The following is a 26003-nucleotide window of genomic DNA, read 5'->3' as shown; positions in this document are numbered from 1 at the left end:
ATAAAAATAATGAACAGAATCAGTGACAAAGGGCAGCCCTGCTGGAGTCCAACATGCACCAGAAACAAGTCTGACTTACTGCTAGCAATGCAAACCAAGCTCCTGCTCCAGTCGTACAGGGATCGAACAACCCTTAGCAAAGGGCCCTGGACCCTGTACTCCTGGAGCACCCCCCACAGGGCGCTGCGAGGGACACGGTCGAATGCCTTCTCCAGATCCACAAAACACATGTGGACTGGTTGGGCAAACTCCCATGAACCCTCCACCAGCCTGAAGAGGGTATAGAGCTGGTCCAGTGTTCCGCGGCCAGGACAAAAACCGCATTGTTCCTCCTGAATCCGAGGTTCAACTATCGGTCGAATTCTCCTCTCCAGTACCCTGGCATAGACTTTCCCGGGGAGGCTGAGGAGTGTGATCCCCTATAGTTGGAACACACCCTCCGGTCCCCCTTCTTGAAAAGAGGGACCACCACCCCGGTCTGCCAGTCCAGAGGCACTGTCCCCAACCGCCATGCGATGTTGCAGAGGCGTGTCAGCCAAGACAGCCCCACAACATCCAGAGACTTAAGGTACGTGGGGCGGATCTCATCCACCCCCGATGCCTTGGCACCGAGAAGCTTCTCAACTACCTCGGTGACTTCAACTTGGGTAATGGATGAGTCCACCTCCAAGCCCCTGGCCTCTGCTTCCTCATCAGAAGACGACGCTGGGGTTGAGGAGATCCTCGAAGTATTCCTTCCACCGTCCAATGATGTCCCCAGTTGAGGTCATGTTCACTGTAGTTATGCACATAAAAAAATTAAATATTGGCTGCATTTGCATACATGTAGCAGGAACACAGCTGGATTGTTTAAAACAGAAACTTCTTTGGTCCTTCAGATGCACGGACAAGTGAGACAGGCAAGTAAGAATGCAGGACTTTCTTTTAAAACACTTTTAAGTTAAAATAAATTATGAGTAAACACATTTATATATGAGAAAAAATTGTACAAGATCACAGAACAAGTGTAAGTGAAGTGTCTTTAATTTAGCGTGCTTACTTAATTTTATGTATTACTATCCATACAAAGATACTGCATCAAAGCTGCTGGGAGAAACTGTATTCCAGCAGCCTTTACTACCTCAGTTCAACTAAGCAGTGAATGAGAAAACCAGGCTATGAGAGGAAAAAGAGCAGTGGTGGCCGAGCCGTGTCCCTCTCATCTTAGCCCAGCCCCACCACGCACCATGTCAGCCAAGAATGCTTCCAAAAGCTCACATTTACTCTCTGTGTTCAGCTATGTTAAACACCCAGTCACACTGAGCTCACCAAGCTTAAGAATAATTACTGAGGATATTCCACTGGTTGTTTACATTGGGCGAGAGGTGGGGTCCACCCTGGACAGGTCACCTGTCTGTCACAGGGCTGACATGTAAACAAACAACCACACACACTCACTCCTACAGGCAATTTAGAGTCGCCAGTCAATCTAAACTGAATGCCTTTGGGCTGTGGAAGGAAGCCGGAGTATTCGAAGAGAACCCATGCAGGCACAGGGAGGACATGCACACTCCGCACAGAAAGGCACCGGGTTGGCCGGGGGGACTCGAACCTGGAACATTCTTGCTGTGAGGAGACAGTGCTGTCCACTGCTCCACTGTGCTGCCGTATCTGAATTCTTAGGAGGATTTTCACTAAGGTTCTATGGGTCATGTTTTGGCTGCATGTGCGCAACAGCCTTGAGGCAGCAAATTTGAAACGGAGGTGTATTCAAATTAACACAGCTGTGGCTGTGCTCATTTACCTCATCAATGGTAAATATGCCTCTAAATACAAAAACTGCGGTGCCTGTCATGTTCCGCTCTGGCCTTCCTGTTAAGGACATTTATTCTGAAGGAGATTTCCTATTTAGCCTAGGATTGTTGCCTCCTTATTACTGCCAATCAGTGGTGAGTGGTTACACCTGTGCCTTGTTACTTGCCTATTTGTCTGTTTTCTCCTCAGTGCCAGATAATTACTTACAGTACTTTCCAGCCATTCTCATGTTTGCTGGTCTACCTGAAACCAGTTCATGGACCTGACACCTACTTGCTTCTGGTTCTGTGTCCTGGACTTGGCCCTGTCTGTAAGTCTGCTGCTTTGTTTGACTGCGACCTGTCTCTGAGGACTATGCCTGTCTGTCTATTGTCTGCTGGACTGCAGTAGAGGAGCCATTTCGTGTGGAGTTCTTTGGAGGAGTGTTCTTATTTTTTTTTGTTCTGAACTAGTCCTGCTGTTTGGAGCGCTCTGTACTGGACTTCCAGTCACTTTCAGTTGTTTGTCTTTTCGTGTATGCCCTCTGGGAGTATATTATCAGACAGCACTATTTTGTACAGTGTCTTTGCTCTCCTGTCTCTGCCCTATATTAATTTCAGTGTGCATTGCCATTCACAAGAAGAGCTGTTGGAGAGATGCTCCGTCACCGACCATCAGTCCTGGCTGTCCATCCTGGTCCTGGCTCTCCTCCATTGCCTGCTGTATGGTGTCCGCCAGACAAACCCAGCTACAAAGCAAGTCATCACAGCACCATTGTGCCCGAACGCACCACCACCGTTTGCTAAACCTGTTGCTACTGATCTCCCCTGGTGTAGGAACTGTACTAGGAGAATCACTGACTGCTCTCAGTCTCCAGGACTGCTTTGCCCTTTTCTTAACCCAATAAAGATAAAAAGTACTTTTGAGTCTGAGTTAGCATTGGAGTCTTCCTTGTCTTGGGTACCTGATGGTGCCAGATTATTTTCCACACCTGACGGTGATTTGCAAAAGGTTTAGTAAACATCCCCCTTAGTGTAAACCTATATACCGTAGTGCTCTCAAAGTCCACAACTGCCTATTTACAGAGCAAGCATACAATGAGCATCATTATGTGGGGCGGCTGTGGCTCAGGAGGTAGAGCAGGTTTGAAGGTTGGCAGTTCAATTCCTGGCTTCTCCAGTGATATCACTGGTGTGGGAGTGTGAATGGGCAAATAGTGTGAAAGTGCTTTGAGTGTGCTCTAATGCATAGGAAAGAGCTATACAATTAATGTACCATTTACCATTAGCAGCTGGTTTTCACTGGTTTCCAATGCATTTGTTGCGATAAAAGGTAAAATTGTTGCTGAGAGGGCTTTGCTGTCTGACTGTTTTGGGTAAAAGTCAGGATATTGTACCTCAACCTCTGCTGCTTCCATTTTGACAATTTTTTAATTATTTTTTTAAACCTACCTCTTGTGAGTTTCCCAGCTTCATAGAAGTGCAAAACTAAATTGCTGGCTTGACCCTTTAATTGCCTTGTTTTTCTAGGTATTTGTTACTGCGCTGCCATTTTAGCCAGGAATCTCTCCGAAAAGAGAAAAATGTATGGATTGGAATTTTCTTGGCAGATTCCAGTTTCTTTTAAATCTGACCTGCCAATTCTGATTTTGAATTGTCCTTCTAAGAACTCTAATCGACAGCATACACAGACATTTTTCTAACTTCTCTTTAATGAACAATTGTATTAGAGTTCTATATTTTCTGCCTTCAGGTTGACTGACCAGCAGCAGGATAAAAGAAGATTCTCACTCCCACAAACAAAACCATGATGTTCTACCAAGTACAGGGCACTGCAGGTTCAAATAAGGTTAAATAGGCTACAAATATTGTGACGGGGAGAGTGAAAAAACAGACATGAGCACCTCCTCACATGGGAGTCTATGCACACTTATAACAGTTGTGAGCACACTGACAGGAAGAGGAATGAATGGTATGTGGTGTGGAGTTCACAGAAGTGAAGAGAGAATTGTGCAGCTGAGATGAACAGCAGCTGAGAAGACATCGTGTGGCCTTGTAACTGAGAGAAAAGAGGATCATGTACAATCTTTTAGAGCCCGAGGTTATGAAATAATTTACAGTCAATCAGCAGACACCTTCAGTTCCTGTTTGTTGTGGGTTCTCCCTGGAATGTTTGCTCAGACTGAGATCAGGTGACTCACTCAGCCAGTCGAGCAGACTCCTCCTCTTCAGCCTAAAAACTCTTTGGTTGCTTTGGCTGGATGATTGTTGTCCTGGGGAATGATGAGACATTATCCAGTGACTTTTGATGCATTTCTCTAAATCTGAGAACTTAATGTTCCTGTATGAGTATAAAGGAACATTGTGTCCTCCTGTTGTGTCTGTCAGAAATCAGAACTGAAAATCATCAATAAATACCAATGTGCCAGTTCCAGTGGCAGCCTTACATGCCCAAGCCATAACAGAACCAGTATCATATTTGACAGATGAACATATTAACCTAATGATAGAGAAGGGGTTTGTCCCGTGGTCTCTCACCAATTTGAAGTACTACAATGCCTCCAGGAGGCATTCTGATCAGATGCCCAAAACACATCTTGTGTCTCCTTTCATCATGAAGCTCTGAGCTCCTTACCCTATCTCTAAGGGTCAAGTGAAGTGAATATTTTGTCATTCTATAAGTCACTATCCAAAGTTGATGACCATAGATGAGAGTTGGAGTATAGACCAAGTGGTAAATCCAAGGCCTACTTGCTCACTGTCCTTGATGGTCCAGTACAACACCAGCATTACTGCTGAAATGCCATATTTTTAAGTTTCTTTTTAATTGTTAAATGACTGTAAACCAGTGCTCACTTACACCCTAGCTTATTTGAGTTATGACAAGCCCAGTTTTTACTACAGTATCAGCTGTATACACTCACTGCAAATAAATCATGACCATGAGCTGATCTCGCTTGGAAAGCCTCAGTCTTAAAGTAATAAACCGTCCAAGTGAAATTCTTCTAAATAAACTTTAATGGCCAGTAAATGGAAACTGAAAATGTTTAGCATGCAGAATAAGAAGTCGTTTCCAACTGAAAAGGGAGTGTCCAGTGTGTGTGGAGGCCAGAGGAAGTGTGTATGCTGGTGATTGTTTCTGCTAACGTGGCAAAATTCATGAAGAGAAATGGAAGAGAGAGCAAGAGGAGAACATTTCAGGACGTAGCTCATGCTGTCTTCATACATAATACATCTCCAGTGTCACTATGGGGAGGAAGACAATCCAGATGAGGGGAGCATTCCATTAGACTGCCCCCTCACATTAAATAAAGTATCTGAAATTATAGCTGAAATGATTCCCCATAATACTATAATACACAAACACTAAAATAATACAGGGGTTGTACTATTAGAGATGTCTGAAAGGCAATGCTTCATTAAATGATAATAGATTTGATTTTATTTACCCAAGATAAAAGATTTCTCTGTCCTCAATACACTGAAGGTGAATGGAACTTAATTTGTGCTGCACAAAGTTAATAAATGGGACTGAAAAGGAGAAACATTTTTTTAATTTTACTGTCATTGTGACACATACAATGAAATTTCGCTTGGAGCAGGCACCGAGATTCGAACCTTCAACCTTCCGATTGGGAGATGACTGCTCTACCCACTGAACCACTGTCCCCCCCACTCACGACCTTCTTCTTTCTTTCCAGAAACTGATCAACAAAAAAAAAAAAAAAACCCAGAAGAAAGAAATTTACCACTAGATGTTAGGACCCCTGGCCATTTCCAGGTGCAAGGTTGCATTTTGAAGAGGCTCCCAGTGGTGAATCTATCTCACATGTCTACACTTCCTGCTGGCCTCTTGCAGCTGTTCTCTATCAACGCCTCATCAAAATTATTGTCTGTGTCCTGCCACCAGTTTTCGTTAGACCGTTGTCATTCATGTCTTCCCCAGCTCTGAACTCTCTGCCGCTGTGTGGGAATATCTCTCCAGGGCTATAATACCTTGGCTGAAGCTGATTCACGGAAGGACCACAGCCTACAGGTGTCTCTATGCCTGCTTTCGCTCCCTCCATTTAAGCTGCTGGGTGAGCTCCATTGGCATTAAATGTGCCCTGGTTCAGCCTTGAGCTAAGAGCTATTTGTATCTAAGAATTGTAAGTACCATGGTACCTGCTCTGTCAAGCCTAAATCCTCTGGTATATTTGCCTTGGGTTTTTCTGCTCCATTTTGAGAGCGTGATTTTCTGTCCTTACCTTCTGCGACTCTTTTAGTTGTGTATTCAACTTGTTAACTTCTATAAAACAGCTCTGGTGAAGTATTTAGAGTAGTACACTTGGAGAGCGGTGGCTTCCTCTGTGGTGTCCTGCCATGGATACCATGCCTGTCCAATATTGCGTGCATGGTTGACTCATGAACATAGATGTTTACCAGCTACAATGAATCCTTCAAGTCTGTAGTTGTTACTCTGGGGTTCTTTTTTTGACCTCACTGATCATTCTGCATTGCATTTTATGTGCAACTCGCATGCCCCTAACACCACACGACCCCGGGAATGCAGTTTTTATTATTAAACGAACCAACTATATCTGACAATAATGGCCAAAGCATATTAATCCCACCAGACCCCTCATTCATGGTGCTCTGGCCCAGCTAGCCTGTGCCAGCCCCCTAATGCCAACATTCTGGCACACACCAACAGAACATAACAGTAACTCTGAAACAACACACAGTCTCTTAGCTTTAGATGCTAACACATCCAGAAGGAAGAACACCACATCTGAACCAAATAACCCTCTCTATCTCACAAAGCCAAACTGATGTTAAGCCTGGTTTTTGATCTTTCTTTGTCCCACTTTGTGCACATGAACATGACCTCTTCAGTCTGGCATCCACTGTTTCAGACTTTCAGCTGACAAGAGGTCTTTCATGATTTGAAAGTACTACTCACAACACTTCTTATAACCTTCACTAGGTGACAGGCAGGGTTAATTTATGGACCGTACTCTGAAAACTCAGGCTAGAGAAGCTGGAATAACAACACAAGGGCTGTAACTAGCAGTGTGTTAAGGAGGGAGTTTCAGTCTTTGGGTTTTAGACAGTTTGTTGGACAAAAGAAGTGATCTGAAGACATCTAGTTGAGTACTGGGGAACCTCAGTTTAATTATTTGTTGACAAAGAGAGTGAGAGTGGTCATTAGGTACTCACCAAGGGTCCTGAAGGGCCTCTGGTGAGGTACCAAGGAGAAGAAACCAGGCTTCAAGGCATTAGTGATGATGACGTCAAATAGCTCCTCAAAATCCTTCCTGTAACAGCGAGAGAAACAACATTAACCTCTGTGATAGGCGCATGGCCACTGCGTGAAGGACAATGCTGGACAGCATCCAAATACAAGGAGTAACACAAACACAAATAGTTCAGTGAAACTAAACACTCTGGACAAACGATGGAAAACATTGAGCAATAAACAGTGTACACATGCAGCACTGTAGGAGGAATATTGGTAAACACTCCCACAGGGCTACAGATATGCAGCCAAATGAAAGTGAGCATGTTGAGAGCTGGACGGTGTGTCTAAGGAAACCTACAGTCCAGTGTATGTACAGTATATGTAGAGTAGGGCTGCCTTCAGCTGTGACACTGTGCAATGCATGGATGTATACACTTCGATGACACTATTTAGCAAACTACTGCCCAGAACAAGGAAAAAAAACAACAAAATCCACCAGGACAAGACACATTTAATTACCAGTGTTGGGCACAGATCTTAAGAGTGTTCAAGAGTGGAGCTACCATCAGGCACCTCCTCTACATGGATGACCTCAAGCTGTATGCCAAGAACAAATGAGACATTAACTCACCGATCCACCTGACACAGGTCTTCAGTGAGGACATTGGGATGTCATCCAGATAGTAAGAAGAGGGAAGGTGATAAAGGCTGATGGGTTCAAACTATCAGGGGGCCACATAGCAGACATACAGACCACCTACAGGTACCTTGGTATCCCACAGTCACATGGGAATCATGATGAGGAGGCAAGAAAGAGAGCAATGTTTAAGTACCATCAAAGGATAAGACAGGTCCTGAAAAGGGAGCTCAATGGGAGGAACAAGATCCAGGCCATCAACACAAATGCCCTGCCAGTCATCAGATAGCCTGCTGGCATAGTGAGGTGGCCAAAGGATATGGAGACTGCTGATGTGAAGACCTGGAAACTCCTCACAATGCTCAGAGGATTCCACCTAAAGTCCACATCCCAGAGACTGTACATCAAAGAGGGTGAGGAAAGAGGGTGAGCGGGGCCTGGTGAGTGTGAAGGCCACTGTCCTGGATGAAACCCAGAGCATCCAGGAGTATATAAAGAAGAAGAATAAAGTCACACTAAACAGCCAACTGACAGTTGACTGACAAAACCTTTAGTCGGGTACAGCCATGATGCCTAATGTAGCATTTCTAAACAATCTTCCATATAAGATAAGAAGCAAACGACAGCCTTATAAAAGTTCTAGAAACGTATAAAAGGACTTCTATCACCTCGTATGTACAAAGGTTTTCAGTCCTGTTAACACAGTGATACTTCTCAATTTTTCCAGGACTAGTTCATTTAAAATCTCTATAATGATATTATGACTTTAATGACTGAAGTTAAAGTATCTATTACATTATGTGTATCACATTGTGTTTAGCCTTAACTTGTATATGAACAAAGGAAAATAACAGTAAAACATATCAAATTATTAAAACTATTACTAGTCACTTTCGGCTTTTCCCGTTTAGGGGTCACCACAGTGAATCGTCACACTGATGACTCGCATGTTGACATTTGGCACGTGTTTTACGCCGGATGCCCTTCCTGACGCAACCCTGATTCGAACCCGGGCCGCAGCGGCGAGAGCGCTGCGCCTTAACCACTAGCCTACCAGGGACGGCTAAATTATTAAAACTATTACATGGTGCTAAGAGGGTTATACACTATCTACTGATGTCAAGATTGTTAAATAGCCCCTGCATAATTCTCTCTATTCATGGCTAAATTATCAAAAAATCAAAGTTATAGTTCAGAAAAGCAAATCCTACATATTATTTGTTAATAGTTTCATCTGCTTTTCTCCTGGTCTTCTGTTAACATTAAGATATACTGACATGCTGTCAAATGTTATGAATAGGTATGAGATGTGCAACTAGTTCCCAGTGTTTAACAACCAGCGCTAACTTTAGCAACATTTGGCTAACTGCTTAAGCTAACAGTTTACCACGTGCTAATGGTTAACTTAGCCACAAGCAAAAATATATTGATACTGATACACTATCAAATATTACGAGACGCTATGTGACACTGCAGCAAAGCACAGATACATGCCAGGGAAGGCTAGGCTTGGCTCACTGTTGAACCGAGTGCTGACATTCTGGTCCTGTGGTAACTACCAACATTAGATTAATGCTCCATTTTGGATCAGCTGAGATCATAAAGAGATACTGACAGTTTAACATTATTAGATGGTTTTTTTGAGGAATACCTGTTACACTATATAGTGTTTATAGTAGAGTATTTTTATATGCAAATATAAATATTAAAATGTGTATGGAGTGGAACTTTATAATCTGCAAGCTCATAGATGATAAATATGGAAATCTTTGTTCTGAAATAACCAAAGCCGGTCAGAAGCTGACTCAGAGCATGAGTTTTTATGGCCTAATAAAACACACGGACCACAGTTGTTTCAGTTCGGAACATTATTGCTATCAGTTCAAGAATGCACGCAGTGTGTTCTTTACTGTGTGATCTGATCTGACACACTTCACCGTATGTTCTCCTACACTTTACCGAAACCTGATCACGTTCATCACTTGTACTTCTCACATTGTATCCACGGTCAAGCAGTGAAACTAATTTCACACAGCTGGAGAAGCTCCTTTGGCTCTGTCTGAATAGTTACAGATCACTTCATTTAAGGCAGAAAAAAAGCTCAACCCATCCTGCAGCACTCCAGCAGTAAATGCTCTAATCTGGTCATGCCACATAGTAACAGCGGTTTGTCTGGACACACTGTTGGGTGTTGGCTGGTAGTCCAAAAAACCCAAGGTGGTGTCAGACAGCTCTCGCCTTGTTGTACAGCTTCTGACAGCCAACTGTGACTGGCCTGCAGCCGGCTCACCACTGGTGGCTGTGGGCCAGTCGGGGTTTTCTCTGAAACAAGAAGTAGAAGCTGTCATTCACAAAAAAGTGCTTTCTGTACAGCGAAATGCTGACATGACACATGACACACTAAAAGAGAGAGAGAGAGAGAGAGAGAATTTTTTGCTACCATGTTGCCTGATTTTAATATTAAGTGCTTCCCTGTACATACACAAGCATTGGGTGTAGTTAAAACAGGAATAATCTTTAGGCAGGCCAACTTAATCTGAGACCAATATGCATGTTCACATACAACCTCTGACAAGATGAAGCCAGCTTACTGCAATTTCCTCTTGTGGATAACACGTTATAATTCTGTATTGCCTGACCTTGTAAAGCAGTGGTTTGAACATGATTCTGAGCACACAGACACTTATACACAACAGGGCTCAGACTGCTATCCCTGGGGGGTGACAGGATTGAAGGGGAGGGGGCAGCCAGTGAAACATGATGGGCGCAAGGGAAAGGGGTGAGGAACAATGAGAATGAACAGGCTGCTCACATCTTAACAGGAAGCTCCTGGGCTGTAGAGGCCCCGTAAGAGAACCTGGCATCCAGAGCAAAACGGCTTTACCACAACCTGCTGTTGCTGGAGTGCAGAGAACAATCAGTTCAGAGCATGCAAAGTGAAAAAGCAGACCACCTCACCAAACAAGTGCAGTGGAAGGTAACAACACCACAAAGAACAAGAGAGGCTTATGTTGGTTCAGTCACAGCAACAATATGTACTCAGTGTTTCTTCCAAGGCTTGACCGAGTGTATAACAGAGCTTAGGCTGCAAAAACAAACCTAAACCACACAGTGTGTGCAGCAAACCAAGGGAAGTCAGTAATGCACAAAGCCTACCAAGACAAGAGTCCTTTTTGCTGCACACCTACAGTTATAAATGAAGTGCTGCAGACCCCTCACATCCTGGACACAAACTGTTTGAATTCCTCCCCTGTGGATGGTGTTACAGGTCACTGTACACCAAAACAACCAGACACAAGGACAGTTTCTTCCCCCGGGCCATCACACTGGTGAACAGTTAACCATGACTGTACAACAACCCTGATAAATTCAAGGTAAAATGTGTGTATACACATATACTGTATATTTTATAAGTACTTTTTTCTTTTTTCATTTTCTTTAGTGCACATTCCTTCTTCTTGTTTCCTCATTGCCTTATGAAGAACACTGTGCACATTGAGAGCCAGTGTACCAGAGTCAAATTCCTTGTGTCCAATATACCTGGACAGTAAAGCTGATTCTGAGTGTTGCTCTAGTTCTTTTGTTGTGTTCCGGTCAAATTTGACGGAAAATATAGTTATAGTTATTTGATCAGACTGACCTAAGATTCTATGTCTTTGTCCACAAAGAGGATTTCAACACACAAAATAAATTGTATTAATTTGCACACAATTTAGTGTGTTTTATTCAACACTCTTGGTGTTCCTTGTTAAAAATGACCAGTCATTAGAAATGAATGGGGGAGACAACAATTAGTGTAAAAAACTGAGCATCCTCATTTGTCAGATGGACACACGCACGCACACACCTTGGGTTCCCTGGCAACCACTACAGGACCCTTTGCCCAGTAGAGTCTCTCTCCCATGTGAACAACACCTGTGTTGGCAGTTCTCACAGACAGTTGCAACACTGTTTCAATAACATTGAACTTTTCTCATAACTTTAGTATACAAGGCTTTTTGAGGCCTTGCTAACAGTTCATTGTGTGGCAGCACCATGGCAGGTCGATATACTGTAAGTGAGGCTCTTGATTGCATATTTGATCACCACACTGGTGACCAGGAGAGAGGCCAGGAAACTGACAGTGAGGATGGATTAGAGGAGGAAGTGTCAGAAGATGAAGACGACATGGAATATAATCCAGACCAAGAAATAACTGATGAGAAAAAATTCAGTGATGAAGAGGATGGCCGTGCTGAGGCTGCTGTCGCATTCAAGTCAAAAAATGGGAACTTATCCTGATCTTCATCCCCACCTGAGAATCCAGGTAGGCTTTCAGCTGAAAATGTCATCAGGATGACCCCAGGACCTACAAAATATGCCATATCCTGAATTGATGACATCAAATCCTGCTTTGAACTGTTCCTGACTGAGTCCATCAAAACCATAGTGGTAAACATGACCAACTTGGAGGGGAAACAGATTTACAAAGACAATTGGAAGAGGTAAGCCAGACAGACAGACATCGAAGCATACATGGGTCTTTTGATTTTGAGTGGTGTGCACAGATCCAGACACGAATCTTCCAGCAGTTTATGGGATGCAGAGTCTGGTCAGACAATGTTTCGGGCAACCATGTCACTCTTACTGTATTCTATTACATATTAACTGTAGTTTGTTTGTTTCAACCACTACACATCCAGCATACATGTAGCAACATTAGCATTCACTTGGAGTCCAATATTCATTCTGAAGAGAAATATCTGACTCTTTGACTTCTAAATGCTCCACTATGTTTGCCATCTAGTTACTAACTTTTAGTTTTAGTTATTTGGTTCTGGATAGCTAGATGCTGACAAAATAATGTTAGCTCAAGGTACATTAACTTTTTTCTGGAACTTTAAAAATTTAAAACTTAAAACTTAAAGCTTATAAGATCAAAAGTGGTAAAGCAAATTTTGTCAAACTACTATTTCCAAAGTTAAGAATGAATTTTCAGTGCAGTGTTATTAATATACCCATACTGTATGATCAAACAGTAGAACCGGTGCTAATGCACTAGGGCTCTACAGGAGCATTTTATCAAAGACCACTGAGTGAGAGTAGAAATGTGATTTTGGTGTTTGAATGAAAGCAAGCAGTGCTCAGCTCCTACACACACACACACACACACACACACAAAGCATACAGCTGCTGTCACAGCAGCAGAGACAGGCCCAGGAGAAGTGAAAGTGAAACTAAAGTTTACAGCACCTATGCTCATTACTGTATGTACAATAAAGCCACTGCAAGTAAAAAGCTAGTGGGAGTAATTACCCAAACACTGGCTAAACAAGCATAAACATGCAGAGAAGCAGAAATTTCAGCTTTGCCCACAGACTGCAAGATTGTTAGGCTAACAGCTAAGAGCTAACAGTGGTGACCTGTCCAGTGCAGGAGCTGCATAGCCCACTGTGTAGCCATCATGTCTCTAGTGTCTCCTCCCTCCACCAACTACAAACATGCTCCAACACATTCACTGTTCATGTGTTCCTACTTTTGTCATTGTTTAATACTGAGGCAGCAGCATTAATGCTCTTTCTATTAAAAACATAACTGTGTAAGTTTTGTCTGTCCCCAGTCTCATGAGTGCCAATAAAAACAAACGTGAGCATAGAGCTCTATATGTTGGGGGGTAGCATTATGTTAAGGATGGCTCCATTGCGTCATCAAGCCATGCTTTCTGCCCTGCCCAAACAATCCTGAACCTAAAAATGATGAATAACTGTTTAACAGTCCAAGTCCACAATTCAGCACCACATAGTCCTCAGTCTTTTTACATGTTTTCAGGAACGTTTTTTTTTTAAACATGTACAGAGGCAGCCAACTAGAAGTGCACATCGCAGATGAATGGAGTGCAACTGGCATGCAGTTCCCATGAGCCTTACAGGAGCCCCCCTTCTCCGGTTGCCTGATAAGGCATATCTAGATTCCCCAGTAAACATGCCATTCCTTGATTTGCACTGTGTCACCATTAGATGGCGCTTGGTTCTCAAAAAACACATTAGCCAGAGTGTGACTGCCTGAAATACTGTATTCACACTGCAGAGTCGTGTTTTTGTTTAGACCACAGTTAATACATTAGAATTGTCTGACCATAATCCTTATCATACAGGTACTGCACCAGATAAATAATTATTATCTGTTAACTGGGTTTCACATTTCTAGTCAAAGGTCTATTAATCATGGTTAACATGCTTAAAGAACCCATGGCATACTTTTTCTCATTTTCTGACTTATCTACAATGTTACAATAGTGAATTATCATCTTAAACATGACCTAAAGCTCAAAAAATGAGCTGTACGTATTTTCTAGTATGTCTATGCAGAAGCAACTTGGTTTATACACCTCCCGCAAACTCTCGCTTGCAAGACTTTTTCGCTAACAAAATCAAGTCTTACGTAATAGTTTAAGGATCTCCTTGAATGGGCATAATCTCCAGGCAGTTGCTCATTCATGTGAGCTTGCCTGACATCCACTGGTGCCCCCACCATATTGGCAAAATGTTATATTGTTTTGTTTGTTATGTATATTTTCAATACAAATTGTTAAAAAAAAAAAGACATCTACCGATGCCATTGTAAAAGCAGAATGGATATATTTTACCTCCTGCTGCCTGCACTGTCACCAGAGGATATGGAGAACAATACAGGGCCTGAGGTTACTGCATGCCAGGAATGTTCATGTATGGGGGACTCGCTGTTTTACCTGACCGGGTCTAACCTACAAGCAGCCAGCCAGTGAATCCCCTGCTGCAGAGAACGATCAGCTCATCAACTCTGGATTCCCCCAGAGCAAAGTAACTGTTTCTTTTGACTGCTTGAGGCCAGTGAAGCCCCCCGCAGCAGTGAATGATCAGCTCATCAACAATATACAGATATTATACAGATGGCTGCATCTGTATAGTGTGCTTTACCCTGACTTTAAGGAGGCAGTCAACCTGTGGTCCCAGTGTGGAGAGCCTTACCCCAGAATGTGTTCACAGATGAGCCTGCAGTAGTCGCTGTGTGAGCTGGTGATAAGGAGAAGGACCTTCCCAGCATTCTTCATGCTGTGCAGCCAGGTCTTGACAGAGTCTGAGCAGGGCTGCAGGTACTGGCCTGGGTTCCTCTTCACACTGGGGAAGTAGGTCCCCGCGTCCTCTGTACAGAGACACAAGCACAGTTAAGACAACTGGATTTGATCTTAAAGACATAAAAATAAAAAGACTGGCACATGGCTGAAAATAAACCCAGTGAAAATCCTGAAATTACTGAAGTTAAATATCAGCTTTGGAGTTTAGGACGAGTCTTTAGATGAAATAAACCAGTACAGTGGATTAGTTTTTTCAGAGAATCCCATAAAACCACTCACAGTATATATTAAAATTAAAGGGAACATGCTTCCATTTATTTCTGTTGCAAACTAACTGTTTATAGGTTGAGTGAAAGGGAGAACAGATGCTACAGCTTAAGACTTTCACCTAAGCTACTAGGTTATGCCAAACAGGCCTGAGAGGATATTCACAGAGGGGACCGCCAGGTCATGTTCCCCACTTCTGAGACACCATCAGTGGGCTTTCTCTTTGAAGCTCCTAGCTGCCCTTCATCCTGCCAGTATACTGTACAGAGCTAAATATGGCAGCAGTCTGATCTCTGTTACACAATCCCAGTCTGGCACAGAATATAATTCTTGACCTTATGCTCTGAGCTGAATGTAAAAACCCATGAATAAAACATAACCAATAAGAACAATAGCCCCTTTTCTACTGCCTGGTACCAGCTCAACCTGACTCGACTTGTTTTTCCATCAGTCAAATATTGGGGATGGTACCTGGTACCTGGTACTATTTTTTGTATCACCTCTGTCGAGGTTCCAAGTGAGCAGAGGCGATACCAAATGATGACGTGTAAACACTGCAGTCTAGTAATTGGTCAAAGAAATCAAGTCATCAATGTGCGAGATGTCCTGGAACAAAGAAAGTGCCATTTTTAAAAGAAACATTATTTAACACCAACCGCTACTCTACTGTAGTTACTGGACTAACTAATACCAAGAATCAAGTGCAGCTTCAATGTCCCCCCAATGTTACTGTATGGGTTGCAGTGTAATGCAGTGTCGCTATGACAAACAGCTACAATGAGAGAAGACCATCTGCAGTGGAAAACCAAGCAACCGGTACCAAAAGTGAGTAGAGCTGAGTCGAGTTGAGCTGGTACAAGACAACGGAAAAGGGGCTTAAATTTCCTTGGTAATGAAAGGAAATGTAATAAATTAGTATCTTGAGGGTTTGTACTAAGTTTGTAATAAGTCAGTTTTGTACACCTGATGAGTACAACCCCCTCCTCTGCTGCTGTATGTGATTACATTAAAATGGCATGAGCGGATGATGTGAATCATGGAACAAAATTTGAGTTAAACTCTGAGAAGTGCTACCTTGTCCAAACAGAAAAATATGTGACCTACATGTCACTGTTGCGTTTGAGCTGAATAAGGTAGCGAATATGCAAGAAATAAGAGAAAACAGGGCTTAGAAAAACAGGGCAGGGTGTGGGTGAGTGGCAAGTATTCATGGGCTGAGGTGTTTATCCTGGCAGAAAGCTCCGGTTTCTTAGGGGCATCACTGATCAACAAGATACAGTCTCAGACTTTGTTTACACCATGGCCCAAACTGTCCTAATTCTGTTTTTTTTTTTCTTTGCTGAATATATTATGCAGTTCTGATATTTCTTATATGTGTGAATAGCAAAACAGTTTCATTTTTAAAATTCCAATCTAGGCCACATGGATATACAGCAAACATATAATATAGATTTGAAGTTCTAGAAAGAGCCCATTAAAATGATCCCATTTTAACTCACACAACACACTGGTACTGCTGCTACTGTATTCTTAGACAATTTCTATTGTAGTATTTGTATAATAATAATAATAATAATAATAATGAATGCTTCCTGAAGGTTTGTCATGAGTAAAGGTTACTAGGTCACTAAAATCAAATGAGTTTATCCTCTTGGGAACCAAACAACGATCTATTCCATTACAGAATGGAGTCCTCTGTTTACTGTTGACATATACCCTAAGAGTGGTGCTAGAGCAAAGCTTATGGTGTGTCCAAAATGGTATGGGTTCATCCTTTTGGGAACATGAATGTGCTCAGTAAATGTCATGGTAATCTGACCATGGTGATCTCTTGCTGAACAAACAGGCTTGAAGTGTTAACACAGCCAGACAAAACATCATCAGAGAAAATGTTTAGAGGCTGACTGTGTCTTTTTCCAGTTTGTGAAGCTGAACACGATGCCCTCACTTTCTTTGACGTCAGAAACTACAGGCACAGACACTTGGCTTCTGTGAAAAAGCTAAATAACAACTACTCAGATCTTGTGCACAATTCAAAATTCAAGCAGCTCATGAAAATCTTGCATTGAGACTTTGAAAAGTTTGGACATGCTGCCCTCCTGTGGTGTAACACGTGCCTGAAGTGACAATGGAAAAAGCTCCTGTGTGTCCTCAGAAGGTAATAGAGCATTCTAACCAGAAGGTGGCGACAAGGACAAAACAACAAAAGATTGAGATACCAATCAGGAGCCTGAAATGCACACCTTTGAAAACATCCCAGATGTGAACATCTGGGTTTGATTTTAGACAAATTTCTTCAGAAGTTTTGATCATGTCCCCAGGCCATTTCACCTTCAGTTAATGGAAAAAGCAGGTCACGCTGACTAGCGTTTGGCCTTCAGTGGTTCCTTCTCTGGGACCCTGCAGTAGAAAGCTCATCTTGCCTCATTACCCACAGTCAGGGAGGTCAGCTGAGGGAGGCTCAAAGAGCTCCCCTGCCAGCAAAATCCCATATCATAGTTGTGTGTATGAGAGAATAAACAATAACTGACACCACCACCATAATTTGTATTACATTTGATTACACAACATCCTGCAGAAACCGTTTTATTCCAATAGGAAGTTTACCACTCAAGTATACAGCTGAAACATAGGCCAGGTCATAGAGCATCAAAATACGCTATCAAGGAACACAAATGATAAAGGAATGAATGGACCCACCAAACTGCAAGGCTGTGATGTTCAGTGGAAGTGTTGTGTATCCATTCATTCTGACATGATTTCATCAGGTCTGCCTCTTGGATAAGTGATGAAATACATATGTTCAGAAAGCAGTCCCCTTAACCTAGATTTCTAATTTGTGTCTTAGTGGTAATTAAATTGTACTTTTGTTTATTATTATTTTGGGGAGCGTTTGCTTCTCTGACGCAGGTCGAAATAAAGATTGCATGAGACATAGGGGAAATGTACTCCTGGCTTAGCAGTCTAAAATGTTTGTGTATGCCTGATGGACAGATCTCTCAGCCTATCACAGTCAGCCATATTGACTGCCCCTTGGTTGATAAGTTTTATCCAGGTGCTCCACAGAGTGGGGAAATTAAATTAGATATTTATGGTGCTGATGAAAGATGGGAAAGAAAGACAATGCAAGAATATCCAGACATAATGCATGGGCACTTGACTCATGCTTATTTCAGATGCTGTAAAAAGTTATGGCCGTTCAGAGATGTTTGGACAACATCTTTTTTTAAAATATCGAACTGACGATTCCTTCTGCGGCAGCAGGTGATAAATCCTGATCACTTATTGCTAGAGAGTGGCACCTTTGCTTCTTCTATCATTCATTCACTCTGTCTGCAAAATGGTCCAGCCTCTCTCTCTCTCATATATATGTGTGTGTGTTTTTTGTAAACAGCTTCCGTGTGTTTAGTTTGGTGTCTCCAGCCATGATGATGCCTCAGGATAACCTCCTGGAGAAAACGTCTTGTTTGCCTTAATGTTGTCCTATCATTTATTGCCCTTTAGGCTGAGAGCAGAACAAGGCAGGCTAATACAGTGGTGCACTGTGGGACAGAAACGTGATCAATCCACATATACCAAAGAAGAGCATATAATGCTGCTCAGTCCATCACCAGTGCCAGCTCACTACACCACGTGTGTGGTGGAGTAAAATGCAGGCTCTGGCTGCAAAACTAAGACTGAAGTGTCCCCAGGGCTCGCATGTCTGTGGCCTGGACGGCTGGAGAACTGCCCAGTGTCAGAGAGAGAGCTGCGTCCGGCAGCAGCTCAATCTCTCTCACACATCAAAGCAGCCTTGCAGGATACATATGTAAATAAACAGTCGCAATGCAAATTAGGGCAAAGTACGGAAGTATTTCACAAACAGCCACACCAAAAGTGATGAGAGCGCAGAATCTAGCAGCACTTTCTTTTTTATCTTTTTTTAAATTAACTTAGTTTTTTGCAGACCAAAAATTGCTACATCATGTCCCTCACGGTGCACACAGCATTTTTATTTCAGTGACAAAACTATAATGTTCTATACATATCATATGTATGATATTTTCATATGCAGTTATATATAATATGTAGTATTAAGATTTGCTGCATTTTTGATAGTATATACTGTAGGTCGATGTCAGTGGGAAAGAAAATGCCAGTTTGGAAAGGCATGGAATATAGCAAGCCTGTTTTAAATCCCACCTAAAGAACTCTAATTGGCTTGGCTGTCTCTTCAACTGTGTGAAACAGCAATGAATGAGCCCAAGCCCAGGCCCATTTAAATCTATAAAAATGAAAATAGCCTGGTCTGAAACCAGGCAAACATAGAATATACCTGGACCAGCGCACCAAAATGTTCCATGTGGTCTCTCTTTGAGCTGCTGTACTGCACTGGGTGTGTCATTTTGATAAAGGTGATAGTATGAGACGGAGTAGAAGTGGCAGGAGGAACTTTCATGAGTTCACCAGCAGGCAGATTTTGTCTAAAGGATTTCTATCTTAAAGAAATGCTACAGAAGAAGAGAGAAAAGACCAATGAAGCAGAGAAAAAATGGGTTGGTGGCTTTTGGACACGCATATGCAGATCACTGAGGGGGACAGTGACGCCAGTAGTAGTCTCTCCCCTCTAGGCAAATGTGAAGGACACTGAAATCTATCATTATACCAAACCAAAGCTATATTTATTCAGAGCTATCTTAGGAAAACTGTGAGGATTCATACTTCAAGGTCTGATCTCAGGAGGATCATGCAGGGTTAAAAAACCCAAATCACATTCTATATCCATTTCTGTACCTTAATAGGCACACAAGTATCTAAAATACACTGAAAAATGCTGATTCAAAATTATCCTTGTATATAAAACAAAACAAGTTCAAAAGCCCTTCCACTTAAACATATTAAGTATATCCATGATGGCTGAATCCTGCTGACTCACAAAAACATAATAAAAAAAGCACAGAAAGCAAAATGTGTAAAACCCTGAGCTGGTCTAGCCAGTTCTGTTGTAATCACATGGATTTTATGGCGCTTGCAGTGATGATCCTCCCATCTAAAGGTGTAATCTTTATAAACAAAAGCTTACCATTAGAATGTCAGGGGTATGCTGGGAGTCATCAGAAACTCTGGAAAGCTTTACTTACGTTACTGCATTTATTTGCAAAGAGCATTTTCACACAAGAATCTTGTGACATTTTAGCTGTCTCACAACTGATCCTCCGTGGGGCAGTTCTATGGCAAAGCATGGATATATCAAGTTGGATAGTAAGAGACAGCTTCCTCTGTTTTGGATTCTAGATGTCCATTGCCTCAATGGTCAAGGCAAATTACAGCTGGTCAGTGACACAACTTAGCATGTCAAAGGTGAATTTCACAGCTTAATCTATGTGCATCCTTACAGTTCAGTTACATTTTGCCATGCTGTAGCTCACCATGGCAACCACCTCACACATTCATTGCACTGTTCACAACCATGGTAACATTGAGCCTGGTATTACTGCCAAGGCATATTTAGCTGACTGCACCTATTGTCTTCTCAGAGAAGAAGAAGCACATTAAAAGGGGTCTTTGGTATCGCTAGCTTTCCTTAGACTCTGTTACTGCAGAGTTCCTGATCTAAACCCATCTACCAGTTCATCAGTTTTTTGATACTGTACAAAAAGTGCCTCAACTGTTAATGTTAAACGCAAAACACAAATTTAGCTTATCTAGGAGCAAACAGGCCAGATCAAAGCACAGGCATCCCTATGACAAGTCAGACATAACAGTGTACATCCCCACCCTGAGTTGAGACGTTTTACCATGGGACATACTTATGCACACATTTATCAGATACAAGAAAATGACAAAGGGACTCGAATACCAAACAGGTCATTTTATACATGAAACTGGCATTTAAACCTCACTTGTGGATTTGTGGTGTTTATATATAGCTATGTCCTCAGAGACAGAGACAGGAGGGGTGAAGGTAAATGTTGCCTTTTCTGAATACACATATTGAGTATTGGGAGCAGCAAAATGCAAACAGAAAAACATCTAACAGCATTCATCAAATGATGGATGGTGTGTAAAGCCAGCCTGACACTGAGCTGCACTACTTTTGTTTTATACTTCTCTCTTGTCTAAGCACTTAAAGGACATTGAACTTGAAGATGGCTCAACTTCTGCTGGACTGCAATGTGATGTCATGCAGCATGGCACTATGTAGCTAATCACATGTGTGCATGCTGCTTGAGAAATCTGACGCTAAACTATGAATAAAATAATTTGCCACAGGTATCTACAGTGGTACTATTAACCCTAACTGTCACAATAAAACCATCTTAACATTGTTTCTAGAAAGCGATATTGATGTTGAATCTTTAAAATGCCATTGTTCAGTAATCATTTTTCAGTTCAAAATTATCTAACCTTATTGCTAGATTATTCTGTCTTCTGTTTTCAAGGATAAGAATTAACTTTCAATCTCAATTTAAAAGCCAACCAGGGCTGAAGAAATAGCTGATTAATCAATTAGTTTATCAAAAGATTAAATGACTGGCAACTATTTTGATGAATAAGTAATTGCTAGTCAAATTCAAAATTACCAATTCTTTTTTCAGAAGAATTAGAATCAGTTTTATTGGCCAGGTGTGTCGGACACGAGGAATTTGACTCTGGTTCATCGGCTCTCAATGTGTATGTACATATCCCTATGCAAGGGGCAAGTAAACAGTAAACCAGCATAAGGCTGTGTAAGATAACAAAATAAGCAGTATTAACAAGCAGTGCAAACAATGCAAAATAAGCAGGAAGTAAACAATGGAGACAGACAAAGGAATGCTCATTGAAATGAGATAAGTAGGAATAAAAACAGAGTACTTAAAACTAGAGACTTGTATGGATCTGTATAATCTGTACAATGTATATTTACAGGTATTGCACCAAGGGTTACTGTTCATCAGAGCCACAGCCTGGGGGAAGAAGCTGTCCCTGTGCCTGGTTGTCTTGGTGCACAATGACCTGTAACGCCGTCCAGAGGGGAGGAGTTCAAACAGATTGTGTCCCGGGTATGAGGGGTCAGCAGTGATCCTCTCCACCCTCCTTTTGACTCATGTACAGGTCCTCCATGGAGGGCAGGCTCACACCAATGACCTTTTCTGCAGTCCTGATTGTCCGCTGAAGTCTCTACTTGTCCTGTTTGGTTGCTGAGCCAAACCAGACAGTGATGGAGGTGCAGAGAACAGACTCGAAGATTCCTCTGTAGAACTGTATGAGCAGCTCCTGGGGCAGGTTGAACTTCCTGAGCTGGTGCAGGAAGTACATCCTCTGCTGTGCCTTCTACGGTAGCTATTGGATGTTGGACGTCCACTTCAGGTCCTGGGAGATAGTGGAGCTCAGGAACTTGTAGGACTTTACTGCTGATACAGTACTGCCAAGTATTTAGAGATGCAGTCGTTGGTGTAGAGTGAAAACAGCAGAGGGGAGCACACATCCCTGGGGGGCACCTGTGCTTATTGTCCCGGTGCTGGATTTGGTTTTCCCCAGCCTCACCTGCTGCTTCCTGTCTTTCCAGCAAAAAAGCTTATTATTTGTGAGGATTTCATGCCTTGCATAAGTGTAGTGCTGCTTTAATTCACCAGAACCATGCTCCGCTAAATTATGCATAATCTGGCTGAAAATCATAAGGCTACATTATTGTGAGCACATGAAAATCCAGTCATCAATAAAGTGTATGCCCTGCAAAATGGAATGCTTTAAGTTGTGATAATAAAATTTAAGGTGTGGTGATTGATTCGCAATGTCAATTTAAACAACACACGCTCTGATGTGCAACTGGAACCCGGAAGTGTTTGTGTGTTTTGTTCAACCACATATATGAAGACATGGATGGCTCACAGCAACACAGTTTAGTATCGACTACAGCCTCAGCTTACAAAAGACAATTGACAGAACAAAACTCAGATTATCCACTCTGATAAACTAGGAGGGGCCGTGGAGACGAACATCAGATGTGACGATCAGCAGCAGAAACAGACTTTACCTTTAACTTAAGTGATGCTGAGATTTAACCAGACTGTTTTACCTGTGTACCTGTGAGTGATCAGCTGTAGGTTTGTATAACACAAGCAGGTCACAGGATGGCCAAAGTTTGGCACATGCTGACCCGTGCACCGCTGATGTGTTCACTGTAGCTGGCTGACATGTAAACCAACATGAAGCAGGAGGAGCTCAGTGAACAATCAGAATGTTTTGGAGTCAGTTTAACACTGGAGCAAAAGTCCAAAAGATTTAGGAGGCATTTGATGACTGGTCATGACAAATATGTTATTCTGCCACACCAGAGAATAAATTCATTTACCACCATTGGAAAAGTGTTTACAACGCCCTTGAATCAAGCCACAACTTAACCATGCACGTGCACACATACATCATAGATGCGGTCTAGTGCTTCATCAAATAGCACTATAACTCTGGAATGACACACAGAGCAAGTGGAACATGCCCAAAGTATGATTTTAGATACTACTCATCCCTTTATATACCTGTACCTCATCTATTTCAAAGCTAGCAGGCCTGTTTCAAAAGCAAACAAGGGCACCAAAAAAACTTTAATTGCCACTTTCCAGACTAATTTAGGTCAGAGGTTTGTGGCATGGATTATTTCATCTAAATTAAAACTTTATGAAGCTGTAAAAACATGGATACAGTTGCTATGTCGACATATGAGCAGCACATATACAGTATATGCTCACTTTTAGCAAGATGACTTAACCCAGCATTGTGTGTTTGTGATGTATAGAAAAACATCTACTGTGACACATACTAGTGACAATCACCGTAGAGATGCAAGTTTTAAACCAAAAATACGGCAACTGCTTATGATAACAGACTAAGGCCAGGCCTATAAAACAGAGCAAACTGCTGATTGTAAGTTGTTTCTAGAAAAGGTACAACCTCTAAGATTGGAATTTGTGGAAAATGTAGCAAAATAGCAAATGTATTTTACTGTGCAGGGGGAGAATCAAACAACAGACCACAGCTTTATGATTAAAGTAACCTCTACTGCATCCAGAAAGCAGCTGGGCTAACAGGCACTGGATGCTCAGAACATTTACTCTGAGTGGAGCCAAACAAATTCAGCAGTCAATTTAACAGTGGATGTTGAGGTGAATGAGTGGTTGGAGACGTGGTCGATCTGATGAGAGCAATCTGGTATTTTTGCAGCTTAATGCCATGTTTGAAATGAAACTGCTGATTTTAAAGTTGTCTTATTTTGGATTTGCTGGATTACCATAAAATCTGTGCACATGTCCCTTCACCAAGGTTGTCCCCCCATTTTAATGAGAAAATTAGGCCTAACCTTTGTTCAGTTGCCTGAGATATTTAAACTGTGACAGCTAAGTTACACATGTGCATGTTGCTCTTAAGATGGTCTTAAACAATTTGGAAACAAAAGCAAATGTAGTGGGTTTTAAAATACGTTACATATAAAATCAGTTCCTTGTACTACTTCCTGTCACTCTCAGCAGCAGCTACTTAGTCTTTTCCTTCAAGCATGCATCATATGTGTGTTGACTACATATATAAAGTCAATGGCCCATTATTGATTTTGATTTTCCCTCTCAAAAGTCTCAATGAATGTGGTTTTAATATCCTCACAGTAATTACAGTGTAGAAAAGGGGTGACCAAGGTCACCTAACCAGTGGTTACTGCAGTTGTGCAGAAAGCCCCCAGTATGATCCTCCATGGGATTGTTTAGCTGCTTTGCCAAATGATGCAGGACTTAATTTAAGTGGAGGTGAGGGACCTTCACACCAACTGAAAAAAGTCTGAAATATTCAACTTACAGCCTTTTTGCAAATGCAAATTTTACAAGATAGGTGGTGCTGAAAGCTTGGTGACATACATGTATTGACTACTTCTAAAGCTGTTATTATTAGTGATGCTGCATGGACAACATCCAGATCTACCGATCAACAGAATGACTTGCAGAATTTTAGGCACAAGCAGAAGCGCTGCATCAGTCTTATTAAAAAAAAAACTAATCTGACTATTAATTGTGCTCCCTTGCAGGTAGCCACACCACCCTGGTGGTACTCAATCTAATTTAATCTGAGAAGCAAAGAGGTGTAGGGCTTTGATTAGTACAACTCCAAATAAGAAAATATTTGGATAGTAAACTGTAAATAGTGATTTGTAAATCATCTGTGTCCTGCATTACATTGAAAACAACACAGCAGCAAATTATTTGATGTGATATCTCATCAATTTTATTCTGTGTTCCTGAAACACATTCCAAAAAAAGTTGGGACAGTAAAGCATTTACCACGGTGTGATGATGTTGTTCTTTTTCACAACACTTAAAAGACATTTAGGGACTGAGGACATTGAGTGATTAAGTGCATCAGGTGTCATTATGTCCCATTATTCCTGTAAACAAGTCTTACGGTCCACAACAGTCCTGGACTTCATTGACACAATTTGTGTTTCAAAATGCACCACTCATTCTCTAATGGGGACAGGTCAGGCTGCAGGCAGGCCAGTCCGGTACTTGCACCCTTTTCCTCCATAGCCATGTCTTTGTAATGTGCAGTATGAGGTTTGGCATTGTCTTGTTGGTAAATGGTCTTATACTTGTATAGTGCTTTTCTATGCTTTACAGCACACTCAAAGCGCTTTCACACTACTTGGCCATTCACCCATTCGCACCCCCAAACGCTCACACAGTGGTGTCATCACCAGGAGCAGCTGGGGGTTCAGTGTCTTGCTCAAGGACACTTGACTGGACAAGCTAGGAATCGAACCGCAAATCCTCCGGTTAGGAGACGACCCGCTCTACCTCCTGAGCCACAGCGGCCCCCAAATACTGTATGTTGAAATATGCATGGGCGTCCCTTTGGTCCAGAGCACACGGCATCCATTCCTTTGAAAAAAAGACCTGAAACACTGATTCGTCTGACCACAGTACATTTCCACAGTGTGATGGTCCATCCCAGACGTCTCTGGGCCCAGAGCAGTCGAATGCGCTCCTGGACACTGTTGAAATAGGGCTT

The 26003-nt window shown here is 42.1% G+C and overlaps 1 protein-coding gene across 2 annotated transcripts in view; it reads right to left on the bottom strand.

The window, feature by feature from the left end:
* nt5dc1 (5'-nucleotidase domain containing 1) overlaps nucleotides 1-26003 on the bottom strand; it is a 76129-nt gene that overhangs the window by 11333 nt on the left and 38793 nt on the right. The window contains exons 7-9 of one of the 2 annotated variants that reach the window (XM_020612886.1): nucleotides 14617-14791; nucleotides 6972-7069; nucleotides 3974-4045 (exon numbers count right to left, since the gene is read on the bottom strand). In XM_020612886.1, coding sequence (XP_020468542.1) covers nucleotides 3974-4045; nucleotides 6972-7069; nucleotides 14617-14791 — 345 coding nt within the window. The remainder of the gene's footprint in view (nucleotides 1-3973; nucleotides 4046-6971; nucleotides 7070-14616; nucleotides 14792-26003) is intronic. The other variant, XM_020612887.1, reaches the window with a different exon arrangement.

The sequence above is a fragment of the Monopterus albus genome, unplaced genomic scaffold (genome assembly GCF_001952655.1).
Source record: "Monopterus albus unplaced genomic scaffold, M_albus_1.0 scaffold128.1, whole genome shotgun sequence".
Lineage (NCBI taxonomy): Eukaryota > Metazoa > Chordata > Actinopteri > Synbranchiformes > Synbranchidae > Monopterus > Monopterus albus.
Note: the sequence above shows the minus strand (reverse complement) of the source record. Positions and strands in the feature narration are given on the sequence as shown.